We start from the raw sequence: 18,141 nt of genomic DNA on the forward strand, positions 1-18,141 counted from the left end.
CATGCGCCACCACCGCTGGGCTATCTTGCTCTTCTTAAAGGAGAACTTAGTTTAAACAATGTTACCCTTTTATTTTTAGTTACAAGTTCAGAAAAATAAGGAATTAAAAAAAACTAAATAGTAAGCAATCATGTTATCTTTGTAAATATATTTTCATTTGTCTACTTAATAATCTTATTTCAAACTGATGTAAATTACACATTATGACCATAAAGCAAGCAGTAGATGGAGTCCTTGTTAACTAAATATATACATATGTACCCCCTAAATTAATCCTTGATATATAAGTCACACAAAAAGGTTTCACTCTCGAGTGCTTACATTTTATTGAAAGACACACAATATTAGTTATCCTACCAAATATTGCACTTACCAGCAAGAACATACTCGATACTTTAACTTATTCTAGTTAAATAACTACAGAGACAAAGCTGGGCTTCCCCCAGGTTGAATTCACACACGCTCTGGAAGCCAGTCCTTTTCACGCACAAAAATCCCTGAAACCTAGCGAATATAGCAAACATAAAACAAAAGTGGATGTCAGTGAATACTCAGTAAATAGTGTGGGTGTATGTGTGCAATTATAGTAGAGATTGTGTGTTGAAGACTTTCAAGTTACTTTATATTTTCAAAGTAAAGTAAAATGTGAAACCAATTTCATCAATCCATTCACTTCCAAAACACTTCAAAACTTTATTGTGCATGTTGTTTTCAGTTTAATGTCATTATGAACCCATACTTTTAAAATTTCACTCAGTCCTTTTACTACAATTTTAAATGCTGGCTTTAGAACTGGAGTTTACTTTCACCTTCAATGGTGATTGGGGCTTGGAGAGTGGTGATTTCCCCACAGGCTTTACAGCAGGCAGGGGGAAAAAATGATCCACAAAGAGACAAGAATGAAAACATGTGGGTGCTGGGAATTGAACTCAGGACCTCTGGAGGAGCAGTTGGTACTCTTAACTTCTGAGCCATCTCTCCAGGCCCGGTTCTGTACTTTTTTTTTTTTTTTTGGAGCTGAGGATCAAACCCAGGGCCTTGCGCTCGCTAGGCAAGCGCTCTACCACTGAGCTAAACCCCCAAACCATGGTTCTGTACTTTTTTAATAAGTCTCACTGGAATACTCCTGTCTGCATGTGTATGTGACAAGCTGAGATGAAATGGCATATCTGTTCTTCTTTAGACAGGTGATTTTTATTTCAGTGTCACTAAGTGATTGACTTTCCTTTGCTGTGGTTGATGTTTTAATTCTGAATAATAAAGAAAACCAGCAGAGGGCCAGGCTCAGGTTGCTAGTAAACCTGAGCATTCAGAGTTGGGTTGGCAGTTTTTCTGTCTCTTTTCTCCTCTCCCCTCCTCTCCTCAAACTGTTTTTTTTTTTTTTTTCCCACGTTCCCCAACTTTTTTCCCCCTTACCTCATCTGACCTTTCTGGCTTGGAAGAGCAAAGTCCAGGCTACTAGGGTTGCGATGGTGAGACCCTCGACCCACCACTTCATCTTCCACCTGGACCGCAGCTCCAAGCCCCGTGCTCCCAACTGGGAACCCACGAAATTGCCACTGTGGACCATCTTCTGTCACCACAGCATAAGAAAGGAGGTAGGGGAAGCCCCTTCTTTTTTCTTCTTTTTAGTTTGACGGTTTGCTTCCTTCCTGCCTCTCGTCACCTCCTCTTCCTGTGCAGAGTCCCACAGAACGGGACCTTGCTATCTTTCCTCCCACTGGCCCTGCCTTCAGACCGAGGGAGTTTCAACAAAAAAGCTGGAAGCACTGAGCACCCCTAGAGGCTTACTGCTTAGCTGGGGAGGAGGAGAGGCTCTGGTAGTGGTGGATCAACTGACAAAAGAGATCCAAGGTGCCATCCCATCGTAGGCCTCACCCAAGCCCCAACTGCCCGGACTTCTGCAGATCTGGTCCATTGGCCACCTCCATTTTCCAACGTCTCCTCTTCTCCTTCCCTTGTCAAACTCCCAAAAAGAAATAGAACTGGAATGGGCCTGTGTTTGGCTCCTGTATTTTGGGATTGAAAACCCCGGAGCACAAAGAGTGTTCAATTAGCTCTTGTACTTAATAAAAATCAGCTACTTCTCTACTTACACTGATCTGGCAGGAGACCGTCATTCTATGGGGGCAAAGGAGAAGGCTTGTTTGTAGAGGAGGAAAAGAGAAGACCAGCTTTTCCCTGGCCTCAGAGCTGAAGTCCTGGGCTAGAAGCCTTATCCTGCTAAAACCATATTTCCTAAGGAAGGCAAAGAATCAGTGGGTTCTGTGCTGCCTGCTCCCCCAAGTAGTTTTTGTTATTCTATTTCACCAGAGACTAAGGAAGGAAAGAAGATGGCCTGGGCCAGCCCTAGAGACCAAGATCCTCATCTTGTCCACAAATTCCAGCTGATAAGCTGAAAGTGAGAGGCTTCGCAAGTGTGCAGAAGTTGTAGGGTGAGGAAGGAGGAGAGGGAGAAAGTGTGGCCCCTGAAACAAAGAGATCAGTCACCTACTGTTCTAGCAGAGTCAACCCTGATACTGGATGAAGAGGGCAGAGCGAGGGATAGAAGAGAGAAGGAAAGCTTCTGGCGGAATTCTCCAACTGACAGAACCTACAGTTGGGCCTGGCCTTGGGACTGAGGGCTGACAGTGTGGTCACTCCACAGGGAAGGACGAAGAGGAGGGACATGTTTCTAAGAAACCTCTCACCTCCTCAGGGTAGTCCTCTTAACCTTTTCTGTTGGACCTATTGCTCACTATTGGAGAGAAATATTTCAGAAAATAATACAAATAGAAAGGATCAGTCAAGAGGATAGAATAATTTACATATGACCACATTTTCTATCCCCTGCCCTGCCCTGGACCACACTTTATAGACGAGGCCTGCCTCTGCCTCCCAAGTTCTGGATTTTTTTTTTTTTTTTTTTTGGTTGTTAAGACAGGATTTCTCTGTGTAGCTTTGTGCCTTTTCTGGAACTCTGTAGACCAGGCTGGCCTCGAACTCAAGAACTGCCTGCCTCTGCCTCCTGAGTGCTGGGATTAAAGGCGTGTGTCCCCACCGCCCGGCTGCCTGCTGCCTTTTCTTCTTTCAACACTTAACGTGTGACTCGCAGAGGCATGCAGTCTATCTTCCTTTGGTCTCTTAAGTGCAGATTGGAGAGCCCCACACTCAACCTGAGGGCTTTTTCTTTTGGTAGCTCCATTAGTGGAGTTACTTCTGCTAACAGTTCATTACAGCATCCTCATGGGTATACTGTCTATCTGCTGAGGCACCTTTGGGGCAATTTTCAACAGCAGGGCCTGTGGCTTCTCTGAGTGTAGCCTGCAACCCAAATCCAACATGGTAACTCGCCCTACGGATTCCTGGGTGTGTTTTCATGCTTCTGTATTTGAGGCAGGTCGATCTTTTCCTCTTCCCATTTTCCAAGTAGTATTCCTTTCTCAATATGATGAAAGAATATTTTGATTTTGGTGAAAGAATCAGACATTCCTGTGCAGTGTTTGGAAAACATAGGAAATACATCCAAGAGGCCCAGTTTGTGCCTGGTGTACTGAATGCCCCTAGCAGATACCAGAAACAAAATGACCGAGGGTAGCACTCTGGGTTTTACTCCCAATGGCAGTAACAGGGTTGAGGGAATGTCTCAGCTGCAGGATCCCTGGAGTCCTTCAAGAACAGCAAAGGCAGAAGAAGGTGGTGACCATCAGAAATTGAAGGAGATGACCAGAAAGCAGAGATAAAACTAAAGAAGAAGAAAAATGGACGAGGAGCAGAGGAGGGGACCTACAAGCCTTGGACATCGTGAGAGTTCAAATGCATGATCAAGTCTCCTAGACCAAGAGTCTTCAGACCCCGCAACACAGGGTATGGTCAAGTCTATGTGATAAAGTTCCTGATCCATTAGTTATTATGAGAAATATAACACTAGCAGGAATGACATGCCATTGACCTTGCCTAGTCACTATCCCTACAGAGGCTCCCAACAGGGAAAAGAGCAGAAGTTGCTAGAAACCAGCATTTGAAGAGTTTCTCCTTGCCTACCCATGATTTGGGTCTGGTAGAGCAAATGGGTCCTTTGCCATTTGAAACTTCACAGAACCATCATTTATTCTCTCTTTTTGAATCCTGTACATTAACTTCCAAGAAAGAGAATCATTATTGTAGTACTCATCAGGAGGACGATCCCAGATAGGTAACTTCAAAAATTTGTGAGGTTATAGGAAACACAAATTGCATTATGAAGAGGGAATGCTGCTTCCTTACTAAGTAGTTAAATTACTATGATGAAAACATCTCTTTTAGCTGATGCCATTAACTGACACATGCTTAGCATGTCTTGGCATTGATCAATGAGCATGGGTCTATAATCATCTCTTGTGCTGAGAAAATGGAGTAAAGGGGTACTGGCAAGAGTTCCATCAACTCACAATACTCCCTCCATTGTCCCTCTAACGCTTGGTTTGCAGGTGTGCCTATCAAGCTTGATAGGAGTGATGTAAGCATTGGGAAACTGTCCTACCCAATAAGACTATACTACTTCTACTTCTCCAGAAATAGAAGACACACCAACTAGGAGGAAAGGAATATGAAAACTTGCCACTTTTCTCAGTATATTTGCCCCTCCTCTCTCCTTTTACAACACAATGTTGAGCCTTTCCTTGGAGAGATCTTTCCATTTAAGTTAGATTGGCAACATCGTTAGGATGTGAACACAAACACTAGGCTAACACTACAGTGGCTATCTTCTTCCCACAGGCACAGTTGATCTGAACCATTGGCACCAGGTCAATGGTTCTTACCAAACTAACAGTTGGACCTGAGAAATATAAATGATAGTTCCTTTAAAATAAATTAGAAATTAACAACTTTTATGAGGGCAGGATTCAGAATTTCATATCCCTAAAGTTAAGGGGCAGATTCCCCTTTGGCTATGGTGAAAACTATGATCTAAAAAGGTGATTTTTTTTTCATTATTTTAAACATTTCTTTAGTCTGTCATTTTAAAATAAGCTTTCATAGGGTGAATATATGGAAATCTGATGGGTACATTAAAAAAAGAATATCTACTTATTTACTTATCTAGAGAGAGGGTGAAGATAGACAGACAGAGAACATACAATCCATGCCATACCATTCTGTCATTCTGATCATGTGGAGGCCAAGGAACAAATTGGGAGGAGGAAATTCTCTCCTTCCACCCACCTAGCCATCTCATGGGTCCCTTCCCTGGTACTTTTCATGACCAACTCGTGGATTTGCCTTAGAGTGTTTTCTCGTGGTTCTGAAATTTAGAGGATATTATACATTGTGTATTGTGAGTGATTTGTGCAGACGTTTGTTTCAAATGGCTGATGCTCTTAATCAAAGCTAACCCTAGGGGTAAGAATTCTTGATGGAAGGATTGTTATCTGTCTAGCTTGAAGAAACTGCTTGTCTAAATTGGGACATGGGACAAGGCAAAAATGAAGTTTACAATGGAGTTGAGTTCATAATGGAAACAGCCACTGAATATGAAAAAGCATCAAGGAAGATTCCAGGGTGAGTTATTGAAATGGCATGTTCCTTCTTGGCATTGTGCCTCTGAGAATCTGTCCTGTGTTCCTGGTGTACTTCTTTGTTCTAAAGCTATTGAGTGCGGTACATGTCCCTGTGGATGGTCCAGGTTTTATCATTTAATCAGTTATAGCAATCTTCACGCATCTAAATATAACATTATTACAAGTGCCAAAATAAAATCTCCAAGGTACTTCAGAAGTTAACTTTCTGAATAGTAAAGTCTCAAAGACATAGTGAAAAAATTATTACAGTAAGATGAATTAACTTGTATATTTCAGTCTCTAGACACTTTTTAAATAAGAATTACTGAAAAGATAATGCAAAATGATGTGAACAGAACAGGGTATACTAGGGTTAATGTTTTAATCCTTCCTAGATGGTATCTAGAATCTCTATCACATGTTAAGTCCGTAAGATAACATTTGACACTAAGCACATGTACGTTTTCAGCTTCTCCTTCCTCCTCCACTACGCTTTCAGATTATGGTAAATCACCACCACCAAGAAAGTCCACATACATTTACTGTCTATCCGGAACTCCTGTTACCCCAAATCTTCTTCAGGAATTATGCTTTCTTGTTACTCGCAAATTCTCTCTGCAAGGGAAAAAGAAACACTGGGTCATAACCTTCTACCCAACAAAAACAATGAGTCACTAATGTGTCATTTTTAGAAAAACAAAAAACAAAAACAACAACAAAGTTTTCTATGTACTATAGGTTAAGCTAAAATGAGATGGAAACAGGCTTGACTGTGAATACCACTCGCTCCTCCTCCCCATGTAAGTGACAGGAGACATTAACAATGACCCAAAAGCTCTGAAATCATCAGGTTCTATGAAAACTTGATAGGGGGCTGGATTGATGCTCAGCCTTGATACAATGGGGTGGGGCTAGGCTCTCCTTCAACTTGGTATGCTAGACTTTGTTGACTACCATGGGAGGCCTTACCCACTCTGAGGAGTGGATGGGGGCAGAGTGGGAGGAGGCGGGAGAAGGGGAGAGAAGGGGAACTGGGGTTGGTATGTAAAATGAAAAATTTTTTAATAAATATATTTAAAAAAATTGTGCACTACCATGCCTTGTCCTAATTTTTTTTAATCTAACAAACAATCAAACAAAACTAAAAAAACCCCCCAAATTTGCTATATATACAAACATTCTGCTCTTAAGGATTATACAAAATAAGTAAAACTATGTTTATTAGAATCATTGCATATGAATGTTCATAATTGTTTATTTCTAACAGACCATCTAGACATGACACCAAGGCCATCAGCAGGAGTTCTAGGACATTCTTAGCTACACAATACGTTCAAGGCCACCCTGGACTATATGAGACCTGCCTCAAAAAGAAAAACAAAAAAACAAAAACGAACACCACTAAACTATTAATACATGCAAAACAGGCATGTATGACTATCAAGTAGGCTGCAAGTGGACCTACTACATGATTCCATTCATGTAAAGTCCTTTTCCTGGCTGAGCATGGTGTGTGCCTTGAATCCCAACATAAACCTAGGAGAATTGATAGAATAGGACCAACAGATTGAGACCATTACACATCACAACACATGTACAAAACTTAGAAGGCCTGTTTTTTCTCTAAATGCTGTTTTTGTGCAGGACAATGCACCTGAAGATCTGTGCACAGCCACAAAGAAACTCAAATAAACCCCTGCTCATCCCCCAAAGAAACCTGAAAGTTTAACAAAAATTCACAATTAATTTAGTTAGGGGCTAAGCTATTAAGGTTGTGGGGCTTTTTTGTTTCTTTGTTTAATTGTTTTGTTCTTAAAAAATGCCCCAAGACTGTTTATACGGGAGAGGATTTGACTCCAAAATTACATTATTAATCCTTTCCCTACAGATATTAATGTGCACAGGTAAGCTGGGCAGTGGTGGTGCACGCCTTTAATCCCAGCACTCGGGAGGCAGAGCCAGGCGGATCTCTGTGAATTCGAGGCCAGTCTGGGCTACCAAGTCAGTTCCAGGAAAGGCACAAAGCAACACAGAGAAACCCTATCTCGAAAAACCAAAAAAAGAAAAAGAAAAAGTACTACAGATAAACTGACTTCCGGTTTCGTTTCTGTCACTTTGTTTTTTACAGTGCTTTCTCATAGATCCGCTTGTACAGATGCACAAGAACTTTAGCAATAGGATACGTACATAATACCTTATGAAAAATTTCCTTGATTTCACCTAACATTGACGGGAATGTCCAAGAGCACCGCACAGTCTGCTGGACCAATCACATGAGTTCACTACAAGGCTACTCAGCTGGAGCCAGGACTCAGAATCAAGCTGGAGGAAAAGAGCTTGAGTTTCTCCAAGTTCAAGCCCACCAGATCTTCCAGCTCCACCCTCAACCTGGAAAGGGAATGCAAAAGTATTAAGTCCCCTTGTAGTCCAGCACTTTGCTCTAGGGACCACCAGTAGCTGAGGATTTCTCAATAGGTGTTATTCCTCTCCCCAGGCAGTGAGGGTACAGCTGCCCAGGTCCCAGAACCCAAGGTAAGAGGCACAGGCGGTAACCAGAACTCGTTATCTCTTTATTTTTTGGGAAATAATTTGGCTGCATTAACAAAACTACATCTGCCAGGGAGGGCTGATAAACCATGTGCTGGGCTCCAAGAAAAGTCACCCTGAGCCATGTCCTGGCTCTGCTAGCTGACAGGCAAGAGATAGCCACCAAAGCATAGGGCCCAGGAATAGTACAAAAAATACCAAATTGAATTCACTGCCCTTTCTCTCAAGCTTTGAAACATATCAGTCCAACCTGTAAAATGAGGAAGGATCACACAAGAAGTGTTAAGCCTACAGCAAATACAAACTGTAAAGTCTCACTAAATTATATATACTGGATACAAACTTCTAACACCTATTAATATCTGAGCCTTCACAAAAGGTGGGCTCCTCCCTGGGCACAGACTCCTGCCTATAATACATAGCAATTAGAATAAATCTAAGTTCAAATACCAGCTAACATTGAAATTAAAAAAAAAATTCCCTAAAGAAAGGTATATCGATATATAAGAAATCCTATAGAAATCTAATAAACTGACTTTCAAGTGGATGGTTACCAACACTTCTGTGAGAATGGGACAAGCAAAATACAGAAGTCAACAGTGAAGTTCATAAGGCTACAGTGAGTCTGTAAGCTGCAATCTGTATGCTGTCCGCTTTCTTCCCTTCCACAGCGTGAATGATGGACAGTGGCTTCTGGGTGCCATGGGGATCTGAGCAGCGTCAGCGCCCCACCTTGTCATTCATGGGCAGGCAGACTGAACAGAGGGACTAGGTAACCAGCTGTGTTGAGAGTGCCCATCCAGGGGCAGTCATGGTGTGGCCTTCTCAGCCATTGTTGGGGGGCTAAAATAGCTGTTTATAGTAGGACTATGCAGAAACGCAATTATAAACTTAGAAAAAAAATCCAGGAATAAGATAGTTTGCCTTTTAGCAGCTTGAATTCCATCAGAACTTGGTGTTGAAATGACCTGTTTGTGCTACTTCACGGAAAGAACAGAAGTGCTGATGTGAGACGGGTCAGAGGGGCATAGCAGATGTCTTCAGACAGTCGTGCAGGGCTCTTCGTTCAAGTGCCGTTCTTAGTGGCGCCTTGGGGTAAATGTAGATCCCTTATCAGGGTTAAGGTTAGAGCCTGAGCCCTGATCACCCTTAACCAAACAGGTTTGGCCAGCCAGCCTCAATAAGCCAATTACACGTGTAATAGCAAAAAAAAAAGCAGAAAAATTCATTTTATTCAATGACAAAGAAATCCAGTGGAATCTCCTCCATAAGTCTGTCTCCAAGATCCTAACATGCCGATTAGATTTTAAAGATTTATTTTTATGTTTGATTGTGTGTGTGTGTGTGTGTGTGTGTGTGTGTGTGTGTGTGTGTGTGGTGTGGGTGGGAGGTGCTCTTGAGCTAGTTACCTTTGAGGAGAGTGTTGGATCCTATGTAGCTAGAGTTGCAGGAGGTTGAAAGCCCATCTGCTCCCTATGAGTGCTGGGAACCAAACTCAGGTCCTCGGCGAGAGCAGAAAATGCTCTTGGCCCCCCAGTCATCTCCAGCCATACTTTCATGCAGAAGTATGCATAGGAAAGCTGTGCCTGTCAAGATATGGTACCACCCATCCTCATCCTGAGGCTCTCCTATGACGTTGTCTGACAAATCATCAGGCATGTGTGAAACCTTTTCCGAGAGTTAAGCACCCCTTCTGGCTGGTCCAAAGACCTCAACCTCCCCCTTCTCCCAGCAAGTTTCCTGTGGGCACACCAGTTTCTTGGGGTCCGTTGTTCTGATAGTCTGAGAGCCACCAGGAGGATACAAGTGTCTCATCAGAATATCTTCATTCCTGCCAGGATGGTCACAGAACCGTTGCTTTAAAAGGACTAACTACGCTTTTATTCTGCTTAACACAGAGGGAACTTTCTGGTCATCAGAGCCGCCTGAATAAAATCGGCTCCAATGTAGCAGGAAAGCTTCTTTTTTGGATGAGTCCTGATTGTTTTTTGGGACCACACAGGGACCAGGTAGGTATTCATGGAACTCTACAACTCTCTTGTGTTACTCAGGGAGCTGTGCCTTCTACTACTTTCGGCCCAGAATTTCTGATCTGTAGGTCCTGAGTGGCGAGCTGCCAAAACCTCAAAGCTAATTTCTCACCTGTAATTTCTTTCCCAATTCATTCCCCCTAATGTCTGCCTGCTGCGAGCAGGGCTTTTCTAAGGCAATGGAAAGGCATTTCCAGAGTCGTGTTCTCTTCTCAAATCTATTTACTCAGCCTCCCTTTGGTGAACAACAACCTTGTGGGTTTTTTTGTTTGTTTGTTTTTTGTTTTTCAATATTCAGTCTGTTTCGCTCAGCGTGTTTCACAGTGTACTGGCCATTACTCTTTAACTAACTGTTAAATTACCCCAAATCCCTGGGTTTTGCCAAATGGAAGATTGATCAATATTTTTATTGGAAAGCCGGCTTCTTTAAATTTCAGTAACTTTGTAAGTGTGTTTCTTCAGGGGTAAGGCTTTTGAGGTTTTTAGTAACTGTGAGTGCTCCCTTCTTCCTCACCACAGCTTGGAATTTTACTCATTACACTTTAGAACTGCATAATTGCGCAATTAATCTCAAGGATGTCAGAATGCATATTTTTAAAAGTAATTTTCTTAGGGAAATAATACATATCTCATTACTTTTTTACTGTAATTGGTATTCATGGTCCCTTAGTTTATAGGTTTAAACTCTGCCAGGGATGGCCAGTCTCAGGGCCATATATTATTAAAATGGATTAATTTTTCAAACACATATTCCATTCAATTTCTCATTAAACGAGGCTTTGTAAATTCTGCTGTCAAGGGATACAAATAACATGATTATACAATACTTGAATTATTCAAAGTCTTCTCTGCTGGAATGGGTCCTAGACACAGGCACTGGGCTCAGTCTTTATGGAAGAGAGTCTCAAGATATAGATATCCAACTAATGATTCCAGTCTCCTGTTTATTGCTATAAGTAATGCCATGATCACAAGCAATTTATGGAGGAAGTGATGTATTTGAGATATACTTCCAGGTCACAGTCTGTCGTGGAGAGAAGTTGGAACAGGAGCTCCAGCAGGAACTTGAAGCAGAAACCATAAGGAATGTTCCTTGCTGGCTTTCTCATTCATAGGCTCACATGTAGCTAGGTTTCTTAGATAGCCCAGACCCACCTGCGTAGAGAGGGTGCCAACTGTGGCAGGCTGGGCTCTTCTGCGTCAAATTGATGATAAATATGGTCATGCGTAGACTATATGCCCACAGACCAATCTGATAAGACTCAATTGTGATGTCTTGTGTTTCCAGGCTGGGCCAAGTTGACAGTTAACCACTAGCTAGAACTCTAACCAAGGATCAACTGTGGTCCACATTGACTTCATAAAAGAGGTTGATAATAACACCCAACTGGGAGTTGTAAACAGGGTAAGACCTAAAGGCAGAGTCAAATTTACCTTCCTTACTAAAGTGACTTGTTCAGGGACCACTATTCTTTGTCTTACACAAATATGAAGAAATACATGAATGGATGAATGAATCAGAATATATAGAGAAGAATGATGTATGGCAGCACTGACCTGGGTAGTGTGTAAAAATGTGTGCATTGACAGGATTCCTGTGTGGCCCCTGCACTCATATCATGCAGGCAGAATTCTGTTCTACACAGAAGTACACTGTTCCTTATCAAAGGAATTCAACTCAACAATAAATCAAAGGCACCTCCAACAATTTAATGGAAATCTTGGAGCATTAATCTTCCCTAAATGCAAGGCATAGGACCTGATGGTTAACTGTGACAGGCCCTCACTGTTAAGAAGTTCATGGTAGGGCTGGAGAGGTGGCTCAGTAATTAAGAGCACTGGCTATTCATCTTGAGGACTTGGGTTTGATTCTTAGCACCTGCATGGTGGCTAACAACCATCTGTAACTCCAGTTCCTGGCAATTCAATATCCTCTTCTGGGCCTCCATGGGTACCGTATAGTCATATGTGGTGCACAGATATATATGCACACAAATACACATAAAAGTAATTAATAATTTTAAAAAGGAAGTTCATGATGTTCTAGATTAGACACATGTTTTATTATAACAATTTCAACTTGGTGTCCTTATAACATCTTGAAAAATTCTCTGTGCACCTCCTAAAAGACATCTCAACTTTTCAAGGTGTAAAGGGCTGTTGGTATGTTCCCCAGAAGAGGAGAGAACTGTGCTGTGTATTGGAAGGTAGAGAGGGCTATGCCTGTGGAAGGAAGGAAACTGTTAGGACTACCAGACCCAGTAGATATAAAAGTACCAGATGAACACAGACGTAGCATTTGCAAGAACCACTATGGAGTTCCATGGAGTGGAGTGTGGGAGATGGAGGGAAGTTTGAAGGATAACAGGGGTAAATGAGGAACCACAGTACCAGGAAACCCAAACGAGCAGGCTGACTTGAAGCAAATAAACAAAATCAAATGCTGTGGATGACTGATTGATATAAATAAAATGCTGATTGGCCAGTAGCCAGGCAGGAACTATAGGCGTGACAAAGAGAGAGGAGAAGTCTGGGAAGTGGAAGGCTGAGGCAGAGAGAAGTGGCCAGCCACTGCCATGACAAGCGAGATGCGGTAAGCCATGAACTACATGGCAACTTATAGACTAATAGATATGGGTTAATTTGAGATATAGGAACTAGATAGCAATCGTCTGAGCCATTAGGCCAAACAGTTTAAATAATGTGAGCGTCTATGTCTTTATTTTATAAGTGTGCTGTGGGACTGCCGAGGCTTGGCGGGACAAAGACAGAGGAGAAGTCTGGGAAGTGGAAGGCTGAGAGGGGGAGACGCCAGCCTGCTGTCCAGGGAGCAGCACGTAAAGGCAGCAGGTAAAGCCACGGAACATGTGGCGACATATAGATTAACAGAAATGCGCTGAGTTTAAGGGTAAGAGCTAGATGGTGGGAGGCCTGAGCTAATGGCCAAACAGTTTAATTAATATGAGCTTCTGAGTGATTTTTTTAAAAAAAGATTTATTTATTTATGTATACAGTGCTCTGTCTGCATGTACGCCTGCAGGCCAGAAGAGGGCACCAGATCTCATTACAGATGGTTGTGAGCCACCTTGTGGTTGCTGGGAATTGAACTCAGGACCTCTGGAAGAGCAGCCAGTGCTCTTAACCTCTGAGCCATCTCTCCAGGCCCCTGAGTGATTATTTTATAAGCGGTTGTGGGGTCCATGGGGCTGGGCAGGACTGGAGAAAACTCCAGCTACAATCAAATCCAATCAGACATTGTGCTGGAACGTCTCAGATGTAAAGGAGGGAGAATTGATGTTTGGCCCTTAGCGCAGATCACAAATGTAAAGGTGGTAGGGATGTGCTAGGAAGAATTTCAGTGTAGGGTATGCTATGTTGAAATCACTATGGAGCTTGGGAATAAGCATATGTTTTAGAGGTACCTAGTGAGCACTTTAATGATTTTCTTAATTGTACTTAATTTGTTAAAAGGAAGTTCTTGGTTTAGGACAAAACTTAGCTGAAGTAATGTGAAGTTACCTTATATCTTGTCCCTGCCACACAGAGCCTCTCTCATTTGCTGCTTACTCCAGAGTAAGACATTTCATAATTGAGGAATCTGCAGTGCCAAACTCGCCCTTAAAGTTTATAGTTTACGCTAGGCTTTACTTGTGGGCAAGCATGTGATGCATAGCCACCACTGTGATATCATAGTGGTCACTTCCACAGTCTCCCAAATCCTTTGTGTTCTGCCTATCCATTCCTTCTTCTCCCTTAATCTCTGGCAACCACTTAAAAAAATAGTCATGTGTTTTGTTTCAAAATGTTACAGAGTTGTAATCATATACTATGTAACCCTATTTCAGATTGACTTCTTTCATTTAGTAATATTCATCTCAGGTTTCCCATGTTTTCTTGTGCCTTGGTAACTCATTTTTTCCCCCCGTGTTGGCCATACTCCATTGTCTTGTTATACCACTGCATAGTTTTCCTTTTATCTGTGGAGGATATGTTGGATCTTTTCAGATTTTATCAATTATGAGTAAAACAGTCAAAATATGCATGTGTGTTTTTAGGTAGGCTTAGATATCTAGCTCATTTAGTTAGAAATGAAGAGGCATGATTATTGGATCACATGGTAGGGATGCGTTTAATTTTATAAGAAACTTTAAAATGTCTCCAAGAGTGACTGGGCCATTATATGCCCCTGCCAGCAATGAAAGAGCATACTATATCCCTGCTGGTCTTTGTTGTGAATCTGGGCCATTGGATTAGGTACCTGGTGACGTCCCACAGCAGCTTTAATTTGCACCTGAGCATCTTTTCACATGTTTCTTTGTCATACATGTGTTAATATGTTCATTGCTTAAATGTCAGTGTGGGTTTGTTTTGCCCATTGTGAAATCAAATTGATTATTCCCTGTGTTTAAGAGTACTTCGTATATTTTGGATAGCAGTTTACTATCAGATCTGTTACAAGTACTACCTTCCAATCTATATCAATAATGTTCTTTCATTCATTTTCTTGAACTAACAGCAGATGGAAGGATAATCCGAATTACCTACCAAGACTAATTTAAACCTTAAAGCTTTAAGTTTGAAATAACTTTGGATTTATAGAATAATTATAAAGAGAATAGGGCTTGGTGTGCCTCAGTAATGTCATATGCAGGATGAACAGTCTATCAGGATGGCATTGTCAAGATAGTGGCATTAATCACCAGGTTAAATTGGTACTTGCCAGGGTTTTCAGTAAGTGCTGGTACGCTATAGTTTGTCCCCTTTGCATATTAGGTATGAGACTCTAAGTCCTATCCCTTCCAGGAAAGGGAAGTAAGCCCTACTCATCATCATGAAAGGCAAACATCAATATAGTTGTTAATAATAATAAAAATGATCAAAATCATTATTTTTCCTATAAATATCTCAAAGACGTCATCACTAAGAAGAAGACTCCCAAAGAATTCAGTCCAAGATGAACTTTCCTGCCAGTTTTATAAGCACCTAGAAAATAACCTTTCCTGGGGTATTCTGTCATATTCTGTAAACTGTCCATCTGCTAAGGGACATGACACTAAGCAATAATGCTATAACAAGAAATATGACCTCAATACAAGGTAATTACCACATGTCATATATTGACCATATTCTTTTGGCTGTGGCAACTGACTTCAAACCCCCCAGAACTCCATGTGTCCTAAAGTACCCATCAGGATTCCATATCTAGACAGTCTCCTTCCCTTACAGATGCTGAAGCATAGCAATAAAAAGCAATAACCAATAAAACTAACTTTCTGGTGAGGGCTACTTAGAATAAGTGGATTCTTATCTTAATATTTATTCATCCACAAAGAGTACTCTGTGTTCTTAGAATAAATATTTTATGAGCCATGGCATATGTTCCAAATAAGAAGTAGAATAATAAAAACTGAATTTTAAAAGCTTGATGTAAATACAAATATAGAGAGAATAAACATCCATGTGTTTTTTTAGGTACCATGTATGGTTAATAGTGTTTAAATATCTGGGATGTCCTCTCTCTGATTTTAAAAGTTGAAGGACTTTCCTCCTTCTCTTAGAATTTTTGAATATTGTGACTTGTTGGAATTTCACTAGAGTCAAATAGGCATTTTCCAAACAAACTTGACCATGCTATGCTCAGCAGTGAATGACAGTGACACCCAAGTCTCCACCACTCATAAGTACCAATGAAAGAAACAGGAAAACTGGGTAGTGTTGGAACCTGTCTCCCCACAGGCTCATGCTTCTTTCAGTTCAAGAGCAAGGAATACTATTCCCATAGAGTTAGAAGCCCATGGCATAATTAGGCTGATTCATTAGTCTTTCCAGGGCACCCATGTCTTTCACTTTCTAATGGGGAAGTGAATTAGCCCAGTTTGAATTGAAAAAAGTGACTTGTTGAATGAACCTCTGTCTTCACATGCTTTTCCTCTGTTTTTCAGCATAATAATTACTGGATAGTAATAAGCACCTCCCTCCCAATAGAATAACTTGATTCCAATGTGTCATCTGCTAATCTGATCAACATTTTCTTCAATAAATGCATTTTTTAAAAAAGAGTGTGACCTTTGCTACTGAGGTCCATTTTTAAAAGTCAACAATGCCACTTAAAGGTAATAGTTGAACATCAGAAAGAATATAGAGCCTGAAAGTTTCTGTAGCCACGTTATGGCTTCTGAATTTGGAAGCTCTAGGCAGAACCTAAAGGAAAGGAAGCAGGAGGTGATGTTTGTGTTGGGCTTGAAACGAGAGTTGAAGAAAGAGCAACGTGTAAAAAGTTATTACAGTGGCTTCTGTGTGTGCCCTCAGTTTCATGTGTTTTAAACTTAATCCCCAGATGGTGATTAGAGGTAGGGCCTTCCAGGAAGGGTGACTGCCTAGTGAAGGCTCTTCCTTCATAAATGGATTAACCTATTCATCAGTTAAATAGATTGTTTATTGAGAAACTTCTTTGTTATGAAAGGTATTGGTTAGTTTTCTGTTGTTGTGATAAAACACCATGACCAAGATAGACAACTTATGGGGCTGGAGAGATGGCTCAGCAGTTAAGAGCACTGGTTGTTCTTCCAGCGGTCCTGAGTTCAATTCCCAGCAACCACATGGTGGCTCACAACCATCTGTAATGAGATCTGGTGCCCTCTTCTGGCCCACAGTGACACATGCAGGCAGAACACTGTATACATAATAAATAAATAAATCTTAAAAAATAAAGATAGACAACTTATGGAAGGAAGGTATATTTCCATTGTTATATTAAAACACCATGACCAAAAAAATCTTATATGGAAGGAAGATATATTTGGGCTTATGGTTCTAGAAGGTTACAGTCTGTGATGATGGAGCAGAGGCAGTATTGGCAGGCGTGATAGTTGAGGAGGCAGCTGAGAGCTCAAGTCACATCTTGAACTGTAAGCCTGAAACAGAGAGATCAAACTAGAAATGGCATGGCTTTAAACTTCAACCTGCCTCAACTGAATGTACCAGGCTCTGCTGACTCCCCATGTCTCCACCTTGCCTTAGAGGGGGTTCAGAGAGGGAGTGGGTTGGAGGGGAGGGCTGGGGGATGGGAGGAGGGAGGACAGGGCAATCTGTGGTTGATATGTAAAATTAATGGAAAATATCTCTCTCTCTCTCTCTCTCTCTCTCTCTCTCTCTCTCTCTCTCTCTTCTTCTCTCTCTCTCTTTTTTAACAGATCCTGCCTCAAGTTTATTTGTAAAAACAGCATGGGGTCCCGATCATCTGCAAATAGTGTGTAGGTGTGTCACACCAGTCCATCTGTCTGGCAGACAGAAACCTTTTCTATGGGGCCTTCACAGGGGCCTGGGCACCTTTGGGAGCCTGAGCTGGAGCTGAGGCCTGTGCCTTGGTTTGAGCCTTGGGCTTTGGTTGGCAGAGCTTACGGCCCTTGGCCATGTAGCTTCTAATCTGCTTCCCAAGCTTGGGGTGAGCGATGAAAGCAAAGTGGCTGAGCTTGTGGCTGGGGCCCTTCGGCATCTTGGGCTTAACCACCTCGGGCTTCACGAGAGCCTTGATGGCCTCTGTACGCGCACTCACTGCCTTTGCGTTGTTGGCCTGCATCTTCTTCAGGCCTTTCTTGTTGTGCTTCTTGGCAAAGCGCATGTTCCTCAGGAACTTGGGGTCCACCCCCTTGAGAGATTCGTATCTTTGCGACCGGGGTTTCTTGATACCGTTTCTGTGCCATTTTCGAGATTGGTTGTGTGTGGTGTGGTTCTTGGACTTGGCCATGTTGGAACGGTAACCAGCAGCTCCGAAAATCTCTTAATAAAAAAAAAAAAAGGAAAAAATTTCAATGCCCTGTGGTGGTATTGTGTTCCCCAAAATATTGTGCACCCTCATAAATTTATCTGGGGTCAGAGAACAGACAGCCACTAGATACAGAGCCAAAAATGGTGGCTACAAATTGGGTCAGAGCTAGCCATAGCAGAAGTTGGGCGGTAGTGGTACACGCCTTTAATCCCAGCACTTGGGAGGCAGAGCTAGGTGGATCTCTGTGTGTTCAAGGATACAGCCAGCATGGAGACAC

At 41.9% G+C, this 18,141-nt stretch overlaps 1 protein-coding gene across 1 annotated transcript; it reads right to left on the minus strand.

The window, feature by feature from the left end:
• Positions 1-17,307: 17,307 nt before the first annotated feature.
• Positions 17,308-17,843, minus strand: LOC118571980 (60S ribosomal protein L29-like). The gene has a single exon (XM_036171360.1). It carries the CDS (start codon positions 17,841-17,843, stop codon positions 17,397-17,399), a length of 447 nt encoding a protein of 148 aa, XP_036027253.1. The 3' UTR covers positions 17,308-17,396.
• Positions 17,844-18,141: the final 298 nt, after the last annotated feature.

Source organism: Onychomys torridus, chromosome 21 (genome assembly GCF_903995425.1).
Source record: "Onychomys torridus chromosome 21, mOncTor1.1, whole genome shotgun sequence".
Classification (NCBI taxonomy): Eukaryota; Metazoa; Chordata; class Mammalia; order Rodentia; family Cricetidae; genus Onychomys; species Onychomys torridus.